General features: G+C 42.0%; 2 protein-coding genes across 6 annotated transcripts in view; both read right to left on the bottom strand.

The window, feature by feature from the left end:
- MTERF4 (mitochondrial transcription termination factor 4) overlaps window positions 1–265 on the bottom strand; it is a 954-nt gene extending 689 nt beyond the window's left edge. Inside the window, exon 1 of the mRNA XM_010561296.1 lies at window positions 256–265. Coding sequence (XP_010559598.1) covers window positions 256–265 — 10 coding nt within the window. The remainder of the gene's footprint in view (window positions 1–255) is intronic.
- On the bottom strand, window positions 234–21,494 carry PASK (PAS domain containing serine/threonine kinase). Of its 5 annotated transcripts, none has more exons than XM_010561262.1 (18): window positions 21,412–21,494; window positions 20,418–20,631; window positions 19,092–19,327; window positions 17,958–18,128; window positions 16,476–16,616; window positions 15,770–15,904; window positions 14,770–15,063; window positions 14,259–14,421; window positions 12,600–12,774; window positions 10,071–11,386; window positions 9,214–9,395; window positions 7,115–7,282; window positions 6,232–6,357; window positions 5,498–5,632; window positions 3,766–3,965; window positions 2,192–2,325; window positions 1,031–1,177; window positions 234–828 (listed from the first exon to the last, which is right to left on the bottom strand). In XM_010561262.1, the coding sequence occupies exons 2-18, from the start codon at window positions 20,587–20,589 to the stop codon at window positions 623–625; spliced, it is 4,101 nt and encodes a 1,366-aa protein (XP_010559564.1). In that variant the 5' UTR covers window positions 20,590–20,631; window positions 21,412–21,494; the 3' UTR covers window positions 234–622. The 5 variants fall into 5 exon arrangements, with proteins under 5 accessions (XP_010559564.1, XP_010559563.1, XP_010559565.1 ...); XM_010561261.1 differs by lacking the exon at window positions 21,412–21,494 and adding an exon at window positions 21,070–21,104; XM_010561263.1 differs by lacking the exon at window positions 21,412–21,494 and adding an exon at window positions 21,070–21,104 and having other exon boundaries at window positions 14,322–14,421.
- Between the last annotated feature and the right edge of the window lie 203 nt (window positions 21,495–21,697).

Genomic DNA, 21,697 nt, shown 5'->3' with positions numbered 1-21,697 from the left:
GCCCGCCCCCCGCCCCGCTCCCCCTGCGGGCGGCGTCTGAGAGCAGGCCGGGAAGCCTGAGAGCGGCCGCGCTGGGCCCTGAAATGGCCTTACGTTAACGCGTGTCTCAGTATTGTGAGTTGGTTAAAATTCTCTTTATGGAAGTCTGCTTTTCTTTCCAGTATTCTTTGACCCCAAAAAAAGGGGGGGAGGGAGGGAGGGAAACCCTACGTCATGCAGTTCTGTGTCTGCTTTTGAGGCATCCTTTGTGCACACAAACTCCCATCCACACGCAGAGGGCAGTCAACGTTTATTCGTTCACTTTTCAGAAAGAGTGAAACTACATGTAAAAAGTAAAAACAGGCAATAAAAATACATTCTAACTTATGACCAATTTAAGCAAGACATTGAAATCTTCGCCTCTCAGCTTTAAAACACATCCTGTATAAGAATAATTCTAAACAATTATTAGTGAGAAGCTTTTCTAGAAGAATCCCGCCCAGGCAGAGCAGCCCTGCCTACCACTCAGTGCTGAACACCAGATCTTTCTACAAGAGAGAAGCAGCAGCAATCTTTCTGCAAGAGAGAAGCGCTTACAATTAATTCCTGTTGGCTCTTGAGCCTGTCCCCTGTAGTAAGGGAGTTACTGTTCCATGGGGTGCTGTGGAGAGGGATGGCCGCAATGGCCCAGAGCTGAGCCCTGGCACTCCACAGCTGCTGCTTCTTCCCAGCAAGGATCTGCACGCTCACAGCTGGGACCATTCAAGCACGCCTCACTCTCCATGCGTGGAGTGGGGAGCCTGTCTCTGTGTGCATGCTCGCTGGAACTGTTTCGGAATCTGCTGCTTTCTAGGGAGAAGGACAAGCAGCGAGGGGTGATCCATAGGTCCTGCTGGACAATGGGCATGCCTTCAAACCGAGCACATCTGGATATCAGCAGGTGACCTTCTGGTGAGAAGCATCTTGCTAACCATAGCTCAGTCTTCTAAGTCATTCCTGTGTGCCTGGCGGGCCGTGGGTGGAAGAGAAAGCCTTCAGAGCAATGTCTCACCTGTCTCAGCAGAGATGTACACCTCTTCCCAGCTATAAGCACCCAGGTTCACAGGCTGCTTCAGCCAACAATCCTCTGCTAACATGGCTAGAGTTGTGCGCTGCTCTGGAACAGGGTGCAAAAGCCCGGTGATGAGATCCATGAGACCTGGGGAGAGACAGCAGTAAGAGGAATGGCTCAAGCTGTGTTTTAGGCATGCTGGGAATGCAAGACATGGTCCGTATTCAAAGAATGCAGATTTTAATTACAAGTCCTCCTTGTTAATCCCTTGTGCACTACTGTTCTCCCACAGCCTTTAGTCATGTGTGCTCAGCTCTGGGAATGACCTGAGATTTCCAGGTTGGGAAAAGAGAGAATCAAGAGCAGAGTTGACACCGACGAGGACAGAAATAGAAACAAATGCCACAGAGGCAACCCTGGCCCACCGCTTCCAAGCCCAGTCTTCTCCTGCAGTCATCCCCCATTTGATCTGTGATTAAAGGTGCACTCAGTGTTCAGGGAAAGCTTCCAGAATTTACCAGTCTATTGCGGCACCCTGAAGCCGTATAACCACAGTGCTCTCAAGGACCCCAGAGGACTTGCTGATGAAGATTGCTTTAGCCTGATGTGCAATTAGTTTTCTATACCTCCAACAGAAAACAAGGCCAATGTATCTTTCCTGTGAGGTCAAGGCATACAATTAATTTGGAAATGATAAATTAACACATTATCGTCCATCCCGAAAGTGACATGGCATTGATTGGCAATAGTTCAAGTGAGGTAAAACTTGCATTAGTGTTACATGGGTGCTATTATTGATCTTAAAGTTATCTACTAGAGCGAACCTTCCCATCAGGCATTATTTGTTCTGGTTTTCTCAGGTATAAACCTCACTGAAGCTTCACAAGCTGATAGGCTGGGTCATCGTAACAAATGAGAGGCCTGGAATTTGAAACTAATAACACATAGGGCAGATAGCTGTGTTCATCGCAGGCATGAAGAACTGCAGAACTTGCCCAAAAAGGATACCTCAGATAACTCTGCTTCAGTGAGCAGCTTTTAAAATTGCAGAGCACATTTGGAAGCACTTTTTAGTCTTCCCCTTTATTTCCGGGGAATAAATACCGCGCATACTTTCCCAAGAGATCTGCTCCTCTAGAAAAGCAAATAGGAAAAATTCACCTTTTGACACAGGCCGAGGAGGATTCAGGACAGCTGCCATAGCCTCCTCCAGCTCGCAGAAGGGATTCTCTCCCAGTACTAGGGTGTAAAGGGTGACACCAAGTGACCACATCTCCAGCTCAGGGCCATAGTACCTATGCAGACATAAACTTGCATAAACTCAGACTGCAAATACGTAATTGTGTGCTAAAGAAAGTAAAAAGAAAAAAGGTGGCTGATAGCCCTTATTTCCAATTTTTAACATAAGAAGCTTGTGAGAATTCTAATAAGGTTCTCATGTGTTTTTGAGAAGTCTGTATTACACTTCTCCATGAAAGAAAAACAACCAAAGAACGGCTGACCAGTTTTGGTTGATGAGTATGTATAATATGCACCTAGACTTCCACACACGTAAGCTGGTGACAAGAGAACTTAAGCCTCCTCCTTCTCCACCATAAGCCAAAAATATCAAGTAAACATTTAACTGGAAGAGCAGGCACTTCGGTGGAATCCCATTTGCCTCCTCCCATCCCTTTCAAAACAGAAGTTACTTGGAAATAAATATTAACTATCTAGACACCATCTGAGAAAAAGGGTCAGTTTCTTCACATAGGAACAGGCTGAATTCCCAGGGCAGCGCTGCTTCATCTTCCATCTCATGCCCAGCAGGGATTTCCTCTCCTCCTTGCATAGCATTTTCCCCCCTGCCCCATTAAGAGGAGCTGCCTGAAGGACCCACGAAAACAGCTGTGAAACAAGAGCAAGATAACATACTTGTACGTACAATTAATTTTTACACCCCTGTGATGGGAAGGCTTCCCTCCAGGAGTTTGTGTGAGACCACCAGCCTCCACGTAAAGAGCACTCGGAGAAGGAGAGAATAGGGAAAAGACAGCTAAGATTTGGGCAGCACGTCCAAGATAGCAAGACAAGCTGCAAGGGAAGAACCCTTGAGTCCAGAGGAGCACAAAAATCAACGGGGAGATGAACAATGGTCAAACTGCAAAAATTCATACAGGGAAGCAAGTAGGATAGAAGGGAACAGACGAGATGAGAGTGGGAGAAGTATAAAACCCAGGCATGGGAAGGAGCAGATGTTACACAGCAATACTTGCTTATACCACCTCTCTAAAAGAGCAGGTTTTGGTAGAAACATGTCAGTGTGTTCATATGCAGGTATGAAGAGAAGGTTAGCAAGCTGATGTACATATTGTGAAAAATTAAGGAAATAGGACACATTCAAGTCACAACACAACTCATCCAGACTCTTCTACCAGGCTGGAAATTACAATCATAGGCTTGTTCTTGAACTCAGCTCTGCAGTAGGACAAACATTAGTACAAGGCTTTGCAAAACACCTGACCAGAATAAGAAAGCCTGTCGACAGACTTCGTCAGAAACAACTTTGTATGCATTCAAACCTTTACAAGTAATTTCTGTCACTGCAAGTGCCCTAAATCTCACTGCAGTTTTCCACAGTTAGATACTCTAGCAGAGCACCAATGGCAAAGCAGCTTGGCTTCTATATTCCAGCCCTGCACATGCATTTTTTTGGTGTGATGGACACAAAAATTACTTTTCAGAGGGTGACATACGGTTTGCCAGACAGCACTTCTGGTGAGCAGTATTCAATTGTCCCACAGAAGGTATAAAACAATTTGCCGGGTTCCAGGTATGCAGCTGAACCAAAGTCCACTAATTTAATTGTGAAATCTTCAGCAATGACAATGTTTTCATCCTTGATATCTCTGTGAAGGATGTTTCTACAGTGGAGATACCCAACAGCTGATACAAGCTGAAAGAGGAAGAAAGAACTAGGTGTTACTACACAGAGGTGTCCTTCTGGACAATCTACATAGCATCACAGAGTTCCAATAGCCACGTTTTGGCTTGTTTTGACACTGTATAAACAAGATACAGATCCTGATTTTGGTAGCTGGAAACGAACTTGGGCATGCCGGTCAGCATTGCTGCAGTGGGTGTTACAACGCTCTTGTGAGAGAGACTTAAAAAAGCCTTTGCTTGCTTTCCTCTCACAAATGTGCAGGAAGATGGCATGCTGTAGTCACGATGCACTTGTTTTTTTGGTTAGAAGCATCAGAGCTTACTGTTACAATCCTGCAGGTTACTCTATTTTTATCCCAGCTTCATTTGGAGGGTCCTTTGATTTCTCCAGAAGGATATTACTGTGTGCCTCCAATACTGCAGGATGACAAAGCATTTAAGAGTGATGTTTGGTATAAATAATACAGTCACTCCTAAATTCCATTCTTCTTGCTGCACGATTCATGCTATAGTGCCATAATTAAGAATAACATCAGAATTATATCACCTTGGTGACAATCGTGATCCCTACCACAATATATTTAAGCAAGAAAAGCAGATGGCTGAGGGAGAAAAGTTTCTATTTATAACACAAAGCTCACTCTGCAGAGAAATACTGTACAGGTCTGAAGTAACAAAGCACCCCTACAAACGCCAGGTTGGTTTAGGAAAAGGGCTTATCCATCAGAAGTCTAAAGGGACCATGGACTGCAATTTGTGAACACGCACTGCACAGCAGACACCGAGAAGGTGAATCACTTTGGCTACCACCTTCCATCAGCACCCCCAGCAAGGGGAGTGTGGACACAGCGGTGGGTTACCATGTGCAAGGTAATTCTTGCATACCTTAGAGCAAGGAATTTACTCCAAAACACGTGAGGGGGAATTACTTGAGGACTGCTGTTGTGGTTGACTCAATGAACAAAGGACAATTCAGCTCTCAGGCGAGCTCCTGACTCACAGTAAACTACCTTGAGTATTTTGCATTATGCCACGTTAAAATCCAAGACAATTTCTTGATTTTAAATTCCTTAAAAAGAGGAGAGCCCTTTAGCCCCATAACCAATCTAAATCAAGCATCTATCTAAGTGAAAGCATGGCTTTTAGTGAGGCTTGGGGCAACTTCTGTGCACTTTCCTCCTTCCACAGAGGAAATGTGACTGCTACAGGAATGGGCATCCAGGTGATAGGGGGTGTGTGCTGCTACAGTCACAGCCAAGAGGCAATGGCTCTACAGGAAACCCTCATATGAAGTAAGGTCCTGTAGAGGTTTCTTTGTTACAGGCTTCTAAGTAAACCTTGAAAAGGTTTCTGCAGGTAGCAGTTCAGTTAGCTAGAAACCAGCTCTACAGAATAATGAGGAAAAGTTCTGCAGGTATTGAGCATGACTGATTCAGCATGCCTGCTGATTAGCCAGTAATTCTTTTGAGTGAAATAGGGTCCTGGTTCTTATATTAACCAAATCTCACCTGCACATAGCAACTGTACATTCCCAGCTCTCACCTGTCTGAATATATAGCTTGCTAATGGCTCATCCAAGTTAGGCTGATTATCAATGAATGTAAAGAGATCCAGACCAGATCCATGCTTCTCCATCACCAGCTGGAAGAAGTGCTCATTTTCAAATACATCCAGCACCTATAAATAACACTTTTTTTAATAATGTGCTTCATCCTCAAACTGCCCTTTTTTTTTTTTTTAAACAAACACCGCTCTCCTCTTGGAGATTTAATCAACGTATATTACAATCTTTGAAGTCTCATTTCACTAAGCACAAATGTTTCCTGAAAAGACAGCACAATTAAAACTGAGAGCAGAATTAATACCAAGAGGAATTCTCTTTCTGGGGGAAAAAAAACCAAAACAACAAAACCAACAACCCCAAAACAAAGAAGAGTAATCAAGATATGTATCCAGATTATTTACTGAACTAGTATACGTTCAGATGTGACATCACACTTCTGAGATATGAATTGTATCATCTTGAAATAATGTACAGGCTTTTTTTCTGTTAAGAGTCACACCTTCAGATCTATGTTTACATCGATTGTTTGGGGTAAAAGTGTCAAAGCAAGCAAGTCTGCTGTAAAATACCCTCCAAAACACAGCAGGACAGGTGGGTTCCTTTCTTTCCTGCAAAGGTAGATTTAATACAGGACACTTCCTCACTCCTGAAGAGTAACACGAGACACCAAGTATTCAAAGTTCAAACTGCATTCACTCCGAGTTCACTGTACCTTAATGATACTGGGGTGCTGCAGCTTCAACAGGATTGCAATTTCTTGAGTAACTCTCCCCAGATCAGGATCATCTACCCAGCAGTCCTCAAGCACCCTCTCCTTCCAGATGAACTTTACGACAACCTAGACAGACAACAGAATTCAGCATCACCTGCAAAAGTATGGCTTTAAGTGTTTGGTAAGTTAATTTCCAGGAAAAACATTAGTGACTCATATTACTAGAAGGACAGAAGTAACCTAATGTGCATTGCTTATAGTATCTTATAGTATCTTAGAAGCTAAACGATGCACAGAAATGGAATATATCTATTTTCTTTTTATTGATGCTCCGAATTGCAAAGGCTTTGACAGGCCAGTTCTCTTATCAACCCAGTTACAGCAGTGGTGACTTCTGGCATAGGGCTGCAGTGGAGGGAAATGAGCACTTGACATCCATGCAGAGAAACATGAGAGCTTGCCACTCAACACCCAAAATACTTCTGCTGATAAAGAGGAGGGTCCCATAACCTCAACATGTCTACTCCACATTCTTGAGTCGTGGCATGGTTGAAATTTGTCATTCTCTTTAGTAACGGAAGACTAAAACCTGTAATTCTGTTAAGCTTAATGTATACTTCTTTCAACAGGTTAAATTAGCTACATGGTCAGACTTACTCTGTGCCTGTTGTCTTAGGTAACATTCATATACTACACCAATGCAAACATTTTGCTGTCCTGTTTCCATGAGGTTAGTGATTTCAGATTTCTGTTTAAACAAAGGAAAATCCCGATCTACCAAATATCAGCTTTTAATAGTGTAGTGTTGACAGAATACGAACACCTTAATCTTTCAGTTTATCCTAAATACTTATTGCAATGAGATCTAAAAGAAATATTTAACCTCCTGGTGATCTTTCTTGCCCCTGGCAGTCCAGACAAAGCCAAAAGATCCTTTGCCAATAAGATGGAGAGTGTTGTAATTTTTTGCGTATTCTCCCTCACATGCCCTTAATCCTTCAAGCTCTTCAGCTCTTCGGGAATTCTCAAAAAGTGAGGTTGATCTGATGGACTAGGTACAGGTAAAAAAACATCACAAGAAAAAAAATGAGCAAGCCACAGAATCATGTTTATACACACCTGCAAGAATAGCTAAAAGGAGTAAGTGATCTTTGGTTTTGATAGCAAGAACTGTATGTTGATGTAACCACCATACAAGACAAGTTAAGTCAACAGTCAGCTCTCAGCAGCTACAAATACTGCTTAATTCAGAGAAAGGTAAAGAAAACAGAAACATATGCACCTTAAATGCTCACACAAAACTCTCTGTGCAAGTAGGAAAATGAATTAATTGTGGTCTATCACCAAATGATAACTTTATTTGATGAAGAAAAAGTAGGTTACTTCCAATGTTGTAATTTTTCCAGGTAAGTGTATTCTATATGGACAGAACTAAAAAGGTGCTGCTTTAAGCCCTGTCTATAAATTTGGCACTTTCTATTTGCCTCAGTAACCTAAAAAGAGTTAGTATATTAAATTACCAGTGTTTACCAAACTTTCTGGCAATGCTGGCAAGCATTTCAGTTCTGTAGATTGGTCTCTCAGCAGACACAAAGAGCAAACAAGTTCAAGGCATACCCTCCTAAATTTTAACACCCCAGTAAAATCCCTAGTAAAGAAACGTCACATGCCTTCCTACCAAGGCCTGCAACACTGCATGAGAAATTAAACACAACAGAAGTTTTTCTTGCTCTGAGGATAGGACTTGGGGTTGTTTGTCTCAGCAATCATTACGTTTCTCCACCAAAGATGGTGTCCAAAATGCATGACAACATCTTCACGTTATACATAACATCGAACATCTTTAGATGTTATATAACATCTTTATGACATACTGAGAAGAAACACAACAAATCTCATGGGGGCGTTTGTTTGGAATAGTGAAATTTGGAGTTATACATGAAATGATCAGAACTGCTTGTCTTTCAACATACATGTGCATGTACATGGAAGATGATTTTCTAAAAGGTAAACAAGAGCCGCCTTATTACTCAGCTCTCAAAGGTCTCATAAAAAATATTCCAAATAGCAAGTTTTGCCAATAGCCAAGCTTTTCACTCAAATATCTACTTTATCTTCCAGCTCACTGATTAAAAGTGAGACAGGAAAGAAACTACATCTCTAATTTGCAGTACATTTCAATAAACAGCAGCTCCTTAGAATCTCCTGTAGTTTGGAACGGTCACCACTATATGTGTTACACATGTGATACTTAAATATGTATGTACTTCTCTGTTAAGGTCATCATAAAATCCAGCTACGTAAAGATCTAGGGAATGCATACATTTATTCAATGGATCTAGAAGATCACCATTAGCTATTTCAATTGATCAAAGATACTATTGTCCTCTACAGCCTTGGTCAAAGTACTGTCAGTTTTACACCCCACTACTAACTAAAAAGCAGGCCTGAGCAGTTCTGTGTTTGGATTTTATGGCATTGACATATACCTACCATTCAGCTATGCGGTGTTAGCTTTCTGAACACTATCCCAAATGCAGCATCTCAGGAGGCAGCTAAAAACTGCAGTTTTCTTTTGTTGACACAAGTTAGTCAAGGGAAGTTTTCAGCCTAGTATTTCCTTTTTAAATAATGTTGTGTCATTGGTGCCAGTGTGATTGCATTCGTTTACAAATTAATCTCACCACATTGGTGCAGACTTCTATGTAGATGTACTTAAACCAGACTAAGAACAAATTTTAAATGAGGTGCTTTCATTGTTCAGACTGGAAAGGTAACTACACTAAGCCAAACACACACTACTGGAAATGTTACAAAATAGCAATTTGAAACATTTCTTTTGACATAAAAATAGGGAAACAAAGAAACAGCAATATCCACCCACCACCTCATGACATTATTTTAATTGGAAAAACTTTTTGACTTTAGCTTCAGCTTAACAGTCAAACAAGGAGAGAATTATACAATGGTAGGATTTCTTACTTCTCCAAGATTATTTGTGGAAAGATCAGCAATAGACTGGGCAGAGCTTGCTAGACTGGAGAGCAAAAGCTGTCTCTTTGCTACAGCTTCCTTCTGGCTCTGTAGAAGGTCTTTCACCACCCAGACACAGAAAAGTATGGCGTGGCCCTGCAGTTCTACACGTTTCACTTCAAAGAGTATACCTGTAGAAACAGGTGAGGAAGTTAAAATGGTAGAATGAAACTTTAGTGTTGAATGAGACAACAGACATTTTAGGACAGAATTCTGAGCTCTTAACAAAATGAATTCCTCCATTATTCATTTGAGGAACACCTACTCAGTAAGGAATCATCAGAGGGGCCAACAAAAGCACAGCTATTCTAGAGATACTTGGCGGCTACCTCCATAGTTCCCACCCACCAGCAGAAACTTTTGTCAGTGTCTGATTGTGATTATTAATTTCACATCGTTATTCTAAATTACATAAAAATGAGGATTTTATACAACAAGCCACAGTATCCAACTGGAGGAGTAAAGGAAACATTCCATTATACAATTTAAATACAAGTTTTACAATGGACTTTATATTTTCTGTTCAGAAGAAGTTATCAGGTTCAAATCTTTTAATTGTGTTTTAAGAATATTTCTGACCATTCAGTCTGGATTAATTTCTTAGTAGCTTTGTATTTTATACAACCTGCTTTTCCAGTACCTTCTGAGTAGACTTAAATACCATTTTTTCTTCCTGGATGCTACAGCTTCTTCCTTCCTCTCCACTGTGAGCTTCTAAGCAGAACTGTCTGCCTTCTGCAAAAATGTGGGTGAAAAAGAGCACCCCAATAAAAGTTGTGGGAAGGGGAGAAATAGGTTTAACTTACTTAATTGTGAACCATCTCTGTGGCAGCAATTCCCAGTGTAGCTGCCTTCTAGAATCTCCAAGGTCAAAGGAGCTGCTGGATTCAGCCTTCCTTCTTGTTTCACTGGGGTCGATGTTACTTTTATCTCCATATTTTGCTGCCCATGCAACTGACAGTCTTCTTCAGGACTGCCTTTGCTTTCCAGTGGGTTTCTGTTGAAGTTGTCCCCCACAGTCTCTGCAAGAGTTTCAGGCTTCTCAAGAAGTGCTTTGGAGGATTCCTCAGAGTTTTCTACATGCCTTCGGGAGGCCAGCCACCCAGAACCATCTTCTATGGCAACACCATTCAACAGCTGCTTTTCTTGCCCAGTTGAAAAGGCACTGTTTTTCTGAGTTAGCATATTGCCTACAGCCAAGTCTGCTGCATTAGTGGAGGATGCTCCTGCAAGAGCTGCAGTAATACCTAAACAATTGTTTGAGTTCTCCTTGACATCAATATTCAGACCCAGTACCTCAAGACCAGAGCAAACACAGTTCAGCTCAGTGTCTGATTCTTTAACATCTTCAGAGGACGTGGCAACTCCTGGTGCAGAAGCACTGCAACCCATTTTATTTCCTGAGCAAACATCATGGATAGTATTTCTTCCATTTGCAAAGAAGGATGAAGCATCATTTAGCAGGCAGTTTTCAACAACAACATGCTCAAGGCTGGAATGTTTTGCATCACACATCAAGTTTGTTTTTGACAGCTGCCCTGTAACCATGTGGCTTTGAAAGCCTTGTTGGTAGTCCAGTGTTGCCCCAGACAATGGTTCATCTATTGTTGGTGTTCCAGGTGAGTTACAAGTAACATCAGAAGACAGCTTAATTGGGCCATAGGATGCAGTATCTAGATTGCCTTCTAGTCTAGAATAAACAGGCAACCAGGCAACATTTGCTGAAGAAGCCTGTTCCCAGGCATCAGTGGAGTGCTGATGCTTCAGCATTTCATATGGTAATCTACAGACCTGCTGACAATTTACTTCCTTGAGGTTTTGATGACGAACTTGTAGTTGGTTAGGCAAGATACTAGTCTCACTGGCATTTTGAGTCTCAGATGCACCAGATACTGCACTGTCACTGCTTTGTACTGTAATCTTCATGTTCTGACCTAAATCCAACTGTTCTGAATCAGATGACATGGGAGAGAGCCTTGCAGAGAGCATCTTTTCAGAATTATTTGATCCTGCCATTTCCACTGTTCTACACTGTTCCACTGCTCTCATTCTGTCAAGCCAGGTTTCAGGATAAGGCTCTCTATGGTGGGCTGACAGGTCATTGGTAGCAATGCTGTCTTTGCTGCAAGGATTCAAAGTTATTAGTGATATCATGATGACAAAAGAATGAGAAAACTGTCATACTGTATACAATCCACTCTTCCATTACCATGGTCACTGTTTAAAACCTGCACCAATTGTTTTAAGTTTAAAAGAAAAAGGCAGAAAGCTGTTGGCGCAGGCATCCAAAATCCTAACAAATTCCATCTTGGCCAAAGAAGAGCAGGTACACTCGAATGGCACTCTTTCCCTATGGATTATGTCCTTCTCTAGCTTAATTTCTAAATATATATCATAGATCATTCACCACAACAAAAACCCAGTACACGTGGCAGGATACTTCTAGTCTTGAGAACAGAAGATCCCTTGTCTGTCCAACAGAAGATGGATGTCCCCATCCATCAATTTAACCATGGTTCACTGAAGCCCATAGCACAAAGTATTTTACAAACATTTCTATTACTAAAAATGCGGAGTAGAAAAACAATCCATGCAGCAGAGCACTTACAATCCAATTATGACATGAGAGGCATAAACCCAGGAGAGCACAAGGAAACAATGAGACTGTCAGTGTCTTTAAAAAGCAGCAAGAACTGTGCTGTAATAGTCTATATATTAAAAAGGGCAGTAAATATTTTCTGAGGGTTAGAATTGTTAATGTGGAAGGCTTAAAATTTAACTTAAGATAAGCCATGTGCATCATATAGGTACTTGTGCAGAACTTCTAACCTCCTAACAGGAAAAAAACCTGAAAAGGTACAATAAAAATGGCTGGACTTAAGTAACACAGTACCCTGTTTTAATGGATGACCTGACAGTTACATCGAGTGCTGGAAGGAATAACATTTAGAATTCATTCCAGGTAAGCTAGCTTCAGTGCAACACCAGCTGGTGGTGGATACCATGGAAGGAGATAAACATCCACTGTTTCTGATCTAGCAAAGATAGAACTTAATTACCTTCCCTAGCTTGGGTGAAGCATTTGGTCCCCGTTAGAGATGGAACGCCTATAACTTTACAACTGTAGATTGTACAGATCTAAACAAAAATCTAAGGTAGGCAAAATTCAACCTGTCTTGCAAACAGTGCTCAGATTCTAAAGAGAGCAAAGTGTGGAAGGCTGTTATTACACCTTCCCACAGACATCATAGAGGTGAAAAAAACAGTTTTTGCTGATGATTGCCACCATGGCTCTTAATTTTTCAAAGTGAATATGCAGTCCATGAAATGCCTACCTATTAGAAGGTGTGGATGCCACTGCAGGAGGTGAGAGAGTAGAAAATAAACCAGTCCCATTCTTTTGTTTAGTTTCATCATGTATTAATTTGTCGTCTTTGTGTCTTTGTTGCAATTTCTGCTCTTCATCTCTTGACAGAAGGCTTGCTAAAGATGCAGCCAAGAAGCTGCTGTCTGTACCAAACAAGAAACAAAACCATACCAACTTAGCCTTTTTTGTTTAGGCTTCAGAGACTACAGTGATTAAAAACAATCTTGGAACTGCCTTGGTCTGTCTCGTCCCGAAGGAATTGAGTATAAAAGACTTGATTAAGGCAAAGTGGTGCAAATGTGAGCACTCCACTCTACTTCAGCCTGAGAAGTCATCACATGCAGGAATCTAAATGTTTCAGGGCTGCTAAAATTTGCCTTCCTATCAAAGCTCTTGGACAAGTATTAGCCTTCTGGGTTAGCTACTTGGATTGAAGTTCAGAGACCTAAAAAAAGGCCAATGACCATACAAAATCTGGAAATAAAGTGATCATACAAATAGCAGCAGCAAAAAAAACCCAAACCAACGAAAACACACATACACTCTCCATTCCAAACACTTAAAATGAAAAGGTTTAGACTGCATTTATATAACTCACTGAAATTGCAAAACAAAAAGTATACAGTCTAAATATGTTTAAGAGAAAGAATAAGACAAGAACTTCCTTCCTTCCCCAGTGACAACAGATCAAAAGAGAAAAACATAAGTTTGTAAGATGAAGCAAACTAAGTATTGTTAATGAGTGAACAAATCTAGACTTGAATCTAGAAACATCCTTCCATTTAGTAAAGGCTGAATGCCAACAATGCTTCCTCACTAAAGAACTGAATTACTCCTAGATTAGAGGCATCACTTCATCAAAGAATTACCTAAGAAATTGCATACTGTCTACTAACTCTTCTTTGTTCCAGTAGTGTGCATTGGTTTCAATGCAGATTTGCATTTCTAAGCAAAGAAAAGAGAAAAAGAAAACAGGGAAAAAAAAGAAATGAAAGAGACAAAACCAGCATGAAAGATCTTTTGCAATACAGATGAAAGTATGCACTTGCTTGTGTTCTCTGTTTTGGGCAGAGTTAGCTGGAAAGACAGATTTGGAGACATGAGGCTTCCTTGCTTCTGTTTATTCCTGTTGTGTTCAGAGAAATAAAATTTTGACAAATTCTTTGTAAATGCAGCAAAGTGCATCAGAGGAATATGCGATGACTCCTAACTGAAACACCACAGCAATGTAACATTGAATATTAGCCAGCAACATGAACCAATTCAGAAGAATATTAGAATTCTTCCTTAAAATACTAGTCCTAAATATCTACAGTTCCGCTGCAGTACTGTCACAAAAGCTATATTTTACACGTCTTAAAATACTCAGAGATAGCCTAACAGGGGAGGGAGAGAAAGGGAAGTGCTCGTTAAATACAAAGCATTCTCTATTAACAGTGTAATTTCCAACTTGGATATTCAGTTTCATCTTCTTAGCAACAAAGAGAGAAGCACAACCTTAGGTGAACAATTCTGTTTGCCTTAGGTTACAGTGGAAATCCAATTTAAAAACTGCACGGAGGTACGCTGCTTTTACAAATCATGTTCCCATGTTCATAGGCAAATCTCTCGTCTCTATTCATTTTACCTTTGTTCCAGCAGCCAGAGCCAGTTGTATGGCAGGCAGTAACATCTTCAAAGATGCACTCACCCTCTGTCCCCATGGAGTCGTCAAGAGGAGGTAATGGCAAAGAATAGTCACTGCTTCTCTCCATGTTGTTATAGAAACCAGGGATCAGGAATGTAATGTTCTAAAACACGGAATGAAACATTACAAAGCTAAGCTGACTCTCACAGGTTGGGGGCAAATGCTAACAATCCATGTTTTTGGATCCGATTCTGATGAATAGCCAGGCAAAAGTGATCCACCTGACTGATGGAGAACATGTACTTGAAATCCATACTAGCTCCTCAGCACTGCAAGACTTAGCAGTTACAGCAAGGGAATTTGCATATCATCCAACAACTCACTCGCCGACACATGAAACACAGAGGTTTTGTGACAGACAGAAACGAGTGTAAAAGACAACTTTACAATTCCAATGGATATGCTGCCAGACGTAGCAGTCTTTTGGGAGGGATTAAAACTCCTACCTTACCTTTCCCAAGAGTTCTTTCTTCTCATAGCCGAAGAGCATTAAAGCAAAACTATCCTTGATGCCACAGATGGTTCCATCTGACTCGACAGTAACAAGACCACTGATGGTGGAGAAAACCACGACTGTAGCAGAGTAATGATAGCCTGTGAAAGAGCCTTCTTTTTCTGTCTGCGGAACACCATCTTTCTGCACTGCTGCTTGGTCCTCCTCCAGAAGGCTTACTTGCAGCTTTAAACTGAGAGGAAATGCATTACCCTCTCTGGATCGGCCTACAGCTCGCTGGATCCTGAGGTTCTAAATTAAAGCAAAAAAAACCCAAACCCCAAACAAACAGAAAATCTCTAACTAACCAAATGTTTTGTTTTTATTCAGTACTGATATAAAATTACACAGAAACATTCTCAGGAAAAAGGAGCAGGAAAAGAAAAATGAACCAATCCTGTGAATATCAAAAAAACAAGTCTGGTTTTCTAAGTATTTGGAATCCAGTGTTGAACTCCTGTGTGAATATCCTGATGATGAAGACCAGGAAAGTCCATGCTGCAGCTTTTCAGCAAATGAGGCATTAATAAGGCCTCTTTCAACTATCTAGCTGCCTAGATAGTTGAATGCCATGCAAATGCCAACTATCTTGGCATTTGCAAGATCTGGGTGTTCTTTAGACTTTCACTCCTCAGAAAGACATGACTGAAACGGGCTAAAGAATTCAAAGGAATTTTAGGGAGCTGAGAGAGACAGCATGGTTTCTTAAAAAACCAGGATTGGAAAAAAGTGTCTTTCACCAGGACAGATTCCACAGTGAGAAGTCAGGGCTTGGTCTCATTCCTAGTTAGGAAATATTCAGACAGCAGCTCCATGAATAAACAGCATACCCTTTTTCAGGGGACGTACGCTTCTCTCTGAAAAGGCTTTCTTCTGTTACATAAGGAGGGAAAAGAGTGTGCCCCTATGTTCCAAATGGGAAGGGTATGGAAGAACATGGTTGGTGCTGATACTATACCTTTGGGATTTTTTTGTCTAGAGGAGGGATCTGCACAGAAGGAATCAGGTCCTTTATGTGGAGCCCAACTACTTCTTCCAATGTTGGGTAGCCATGGAGATGGGCAAAAAGGAGGTCACATGATGTAATCTCTCCCTTGGGAAGAAAATTTATGGGACTATTTTAATTTTAGCATTTTAGCCACAGTCCACTCAATCCTTTAACAACAGTTTCTGCAAATATCTGAGCAAACGGCAGGAAGTTTCATTCTGCAGTCTCTTCATGGATACAACTACCTCAGTAAAAGCAGACATAGCATAATGCAACACTTCTCCGACATTATCGTGCAGAGATCCTGCCCTTTGCTGCAGGGGAGAAGCAGGGGAGTCCAATGCTCCTCACAGAACTTTTCCTCAGCAAGCTGATCCATTCACAAGGGCACCCCTCCCATGAATAAGCAACCCCCTGCCGAACTGTCACTGTTCAAGTCTAAGATGTCCATGGGCAACAGACAGTGAATTTTAATGTGACTTGTTGAATACGTCAAGACGAGATGCATGGGAGAAATATGCACAGGTCCTGCACATACAATACTGGTTTCAGGCAGTGCTATGCACACACTTTGTGTTCACAAACAGTAACGTGCCTGCTAGCTTTTAGACATGTTTCATTCACACATTAACTCTCACAAACCGCCATCTGATTTGATCATTAGGAAAACACTCACGTCAACCCTGAAGGAAACAGAAGCTGAAAGTCTTTCCACTGGTTCCAGCACAACCACACAACACTGGCTGTCCTTACTTCTTATTCGCCTCAGCCAGACCGAGACAGGGATCTTCTCTTTGAGACGGCCTATAATATCCACCTTTCCATAGGATTCAGAGATGTAGTCACAATTTACTAAGACTGTGGTTACTTAGCAAGAATTTCAAACAAGAATAAGATATTGAGCCAGGATATCTCCCCATCATTGGTAGAAAAACATTATTTCTTGACTACTTACTAGTTTTTTACTGGAAGAAACACAGCTTTTATATAGAGATGAAAAGGTTTGCAAATAATTCACTGATCATACACAAAATGTCATTGTTGCTTTTGTATCTTCTCTCCCTGCCTCAGGAAGACTAAAGGCATTTCCTTCAGCATAATAAATGTGCCAATCTAATACCTTGCATTTAGTGAGAAGTGCCTTTCAGAGGTGCCTTATTTAAGGGATGTCCCATGGTGTTAATGAATACTCCACATTAGTAACACAGTTCTTACTGTCAGCTGCAAAAATAGCAGTTTAATTTCTTACAGGAGAAGATTCTCCTCAAATCAGAAAATGTTTACTTATCTCATAACCTGCAGTGTTCATATCAAGCCTTTTATCATTTTTATGTGATCCTGACAGAATGGGTTTATGAATTACACAGTGACTCCTATAAAGTACTTGGAATGGCTATGGCTTGGAATTAGTGCCTTTATCAGACAATTAATTTTAATCCTGGATTTCACTGAATCACACTTAGATATTTCCCCACCCCCCCCTATCCAATTGAGGAAGATCAAGCTCCGAGATGCTGACAATTTCAGTACAAAAATAATACACCAGGAAGAATATGAGGTCATTTTCCAAGTATTTTCAAGTGACAGCTCACAAAAGCAGCAAAAGAAAATAATTTTGAGACATTTCTCATGCAGCTCTTTAATAAACAACCCCACTATAGGCAAAATATCAATTCCATTCTTTTGCACCAACTAGGTGTTTTGGCACAGACATTTCACGGTATTTGACCTACCTGTAACTTTATAATATGCACAATGCAATTTAAGATAATTTTAAAAATATTTTAAAAGACCAGACAATCTGGAACTTCTCCATAACAGGTTTTTCCATGTTAAGCAACTGTATTGATTTTATTTTATTTTTTTTAAATCTAATGTCCTTTAAGTTTTGATTTGGTCAAGTCATCATGACTATACACGTTAGCAGCTGCAAGGCTCTCACAGGTGCCCCCCAAAACATCTTTTGGCCTCTGAATTCCCACATCTGCAAACTTTTAAACCGAATGGTCCTACATATGACATAATTGCCAAATGCCCACAAAGTTAAATATATCAGGAAATTATATTGCAAATGTCAAAACCACCCCCAAAACCCCAAACGAAAGCCTACAAAAACACTGTATATGGTTAGGAATATTTCCTTGAACATGTCACGTACCATAGTTCCTGAAACCACCGATGAACATTCATCAGTTTCTATGTACTCCTCACCCACAGCTTCCCATACTTCTTGACTGGATTTGGATATCAAGCAGGACAGCTTTTGACCAATGATTTCCTGACTACTGCACCCAAGCAGCTTGCAGGCTTTGTCATTAGCCACTAGGATCTAGAAAAGCAGAAAAAACCACCAAAACAAAACAAAGAATAAACGCAGTAAGTTTTGTTAATAGATCATCATCTCCTCATGTTGTTGCTTTAGTGTCTTATAATATCCCTTCCTCTTGGTGGAAATGGAGGGGTTCTTTAAAAATCTGAATTCTTAAAAAACAGTTCACTAAAGCTTCTTATTCTAGGACATCCCTTGCCCACGCATTTTCTTGGTTAAGGAGGTTGGAGACATTGCTTTCTTTTAGGTTTCCTGCTTTCTTTTAACTGCCTACCAGCTCCAGCTTCTTGTGTCATTTAAATAATTACATCCATGGAGGCAAAACTGCAAAGCTATATTTGCAAGTAAAGCCTAGGCAGACCACAAAATTTTATCCACACCTGAAGGCATAAGGTAATCACACCAGTCATTGACATACTTAAGCCTGTGACCAAGTCAGGATTAAATGCCATTAAGATGGGTAAGCTCAAACTGTCAGGTCAAGCTAAAAATGGCACAGCTCTTTAAAGTTTTCAGTACTCAATTTTATATTAATGTTTACTCTCAGGACAGAAACAGAGAAATTCTCTTCCTCCCAATGCAAAAGGCATATTTACTGGGGCAGATAAAGAGGCCTTGTGCTACCACAAACCCATCCCAGGGTTGGCACTTAACAGACATAAGGTTTGAAGAACATTCTGCTTTCCTTTCTTCCCTTGTGCCACTTCACAGCTGAAAAAAGACTCAAGACATGCATGCTTCTGATACGGTCTTGCATATTTTGCTAACTACAACCTGCAATGGAAATAAATGCATTGTCAGTCTTTAGAAGACTACTGAGCTTGAACAGACTATAAAATGCCTTCACGACGCTCTGATTGCTTGCAGATACACGTAACAACAACAGGCATTTTAGCCTGTCTGATGTCATACAACCTCTACCAGTTACAGCCTGCTTAGTTTAGCAGTTACTACTGCAAATACCTCTGTTGTGTTGACATCCACGGTGAAGATGGCTTTGTTTGGATTGCGTGCAGCAGTTGGGAGGTGCTGGCTGGATTCCTCCACGGCGACGGCATGCAAGAAGGAGCAAGAAGCAGAACTTCCAATGGAAGTGGAGAGAGAGGCAGAAGCCCATTGAGCCCATGAGTTACCAGTTTTGCTAGTACAAATGTTACGAGCTGCCAGTGAAGACAAACAGTAAGAGCTCCATTTCTCCCCTGTGAGAAGATAAAGATCAGCTACTCAGCTATAACAGTCTACTACAGGAGTATTAGAGGAATGAATAAAAAAAATAGTTGTCAGCTGAAGCAACTGTCAAATAATCCCCAAATATATGCTTCTAGATTTTTAAAGAAATTACAATAAAATAAAATCAATGAAACTAAAGAAAACAGAAACAATTCTAACAAACATATCTTTTTGAATCACAGCCACTGGAACAATTAATTTCAGTCCGTAGGCTAGAAAAAAATTGCCAACATCCATAAGATTCAACCAGACTAGTTAACTTTTATTTTTCACTTAACATGAGTTTAAAAGGTTTTGAAATCCCTCAAGTTAAAATTTAAACTGTTATTAAATATAATTACAGTAAGTGTTCAAGCCCTTATTAAATACTGCATTAGTCAGAAACCAGTTAATTAACTCTTCACAAGACGTGACACTGAAATACCTGTGCCTACACCAATGTTTTATGTTACACAATGCCAAGTGATTGTACTAAAATTTTCAAAGGTTCTGCCTGTAAAAAACATTTCCCTGGGAAATGGCAATAGCAGAAAAAAGCCATCACTCCACTCCCAAAACAGTAAGCAGCTTTGAAGCTTTAGGAGTACTGGAAGAAGCATTATGAACAACTCATCACAAGGACATCTCTGCATTTATGCACCACATGCAGTATGAATAGGCTCACCATGTTAAAAAAAAGGAAGGCCTGGATCTAGATGCATTGTAAACTGCAAAGTTCTTCCCCTCCTAACAGAATCCAGTATAATAACATCTTTCTCCTCATTGGGAAATTTTTCGTGTTTTAGATAGTAATACAAGATTGCAGGGTGGTCCAATGGCAGCCAATAAAAGTTGCCCAGGAACAAGTGCAAGTGCAGAGCACCAATCCAGCAATGCACCCCCTGTAAATTCTCCCAGCCTGCAGTAATTTGTGGCTTAGATGCTTATTGAACAAGTGCTTTCTGGCAGCCACTTATTGCTATTCCCTCTAGGTTTGAGGGAGGGGAGGAGAAAGATCTGAAACCGTCTGAAACACATCACCTTCACTGCTGACACTCAATCTCAAAATACTGTGCTCACCAGAAAGAGATGCTCTAAGACGGCAGAGTTCAGAGAGCTGACTTTTCCTGCTTTTTCTGTCCCAGGGGTATGATCTACTTAGCTTATCAGAGTCATTCAAGAGAGCAAGGACTAAGCCTATTGGTGAAGGCCGAAGACCCCCTTCAGAGGAGCTATAAGCCTCGGCTGCCATGGTCACGCTCTGGTTGCCACACCACACCTAGGGAGCCACGATCTGTAACAGAAACATAAGAAATTCAGTCAGCCTTACAGTCAGGCACTGAGTCCCAGCTTGGGACACTGGCAGGTAACGATGCCTTCTAACCCAAAGCACAGCCCTGTAAGTTACAGCAAGACTGTCGCTCGTCCTTGCATGTCCGATTAACTTTTGGTCTGTGTTGCTAGTGCAAAGGTGACTCTATTGACTATTATCCTGCCCAGGTGGTATAGAATACCTGTGATCAACAGAACACGTCCACCATATTTCTGTAAGAGCTACCAAGCACCCAGCGTGCACCCTCTTCCCATTCCTGCTCGTTTTAAAAGCAAAAGTTTTGGTAATTTGGGAAGTAATTCCCAGTTTTGAGTCAGCAAGTGTAGCACAGCCTCCTCCTCTCCCACCCAGGGTGCCGCCCGCACCGTCCGCCCCCCCGGGGCTGTAGCCCTAGCTCACCGGCAGTGAAGGCCCGGTCCCGGCTCCGGTCCAGGCCCCAACCCCAGCCCCACCAGGACAGCCACGGCCACGGCCACCGCCACCGCTCCTCAGGCCGGTCACCACACAGCCAGCGGGCGCGAGGAAGTAGGGGGCGGGACTAGGCAGCCGCATCGCCCAGTAAGCGAAGGCAGTAGGAGAGCGGCACGGAGGAGAGCCAATGGGGCGCCGGCGCGGGAGGAGGCAAAACCGATCCGGAGTCGAGGAATCTGCGGCTCCCTCCGGCCCCTCTTCCCCCCACAACCCCGCCGCCACACGCGATGTCCTGCTTCGAGCCGCCTACCCCAGGCAGCCCCGGCCGACCTGCCCCGGGCTTCCCTCTCCGGGGGTGGAAGGCTGCAAGTGGAAGGCCCCTCCGCAGGATGACAGCCATCCTCCGAAGAATGTGTAGGCGCAACGACGAGGCCGAAAGCAGCTCGTAACGCCTCAGGCCCAAGGCGCTGATAGGGAGGGAGCAGGACCCCAGCTGCTGCAGCAGCGCCTGGCACTTCGACCGCTTCCCGCCCTGCCCGCCGAGAACTACAACCCCCAGAAGGAAGCGGGGCCGGGGCGCACGCGCGCGGGTGGCCGGGGCGCTGCCCCGCCGCCT

This window comes from Haliaeetus leucocephalus, unplaced genomic scaffold, assembly GCF_000737465.1.
Source record: "Haliaeetus leucocephalus isolate CR32 unplaced genomic scaffold, Haliaeetus_leucocephalus-4.0 Scaffold143, whole genome shotgun sequence".
Lineage (NCBI taxonomy): Eukaryota > Metazoa > Chordata > Aves > Accipitriformes > Accipitridae > Haliaeetus > Haliaeetus leucocephalus.
This window is presented reverse-complemented; position numbering and strand designations above follow the sequence as displayed.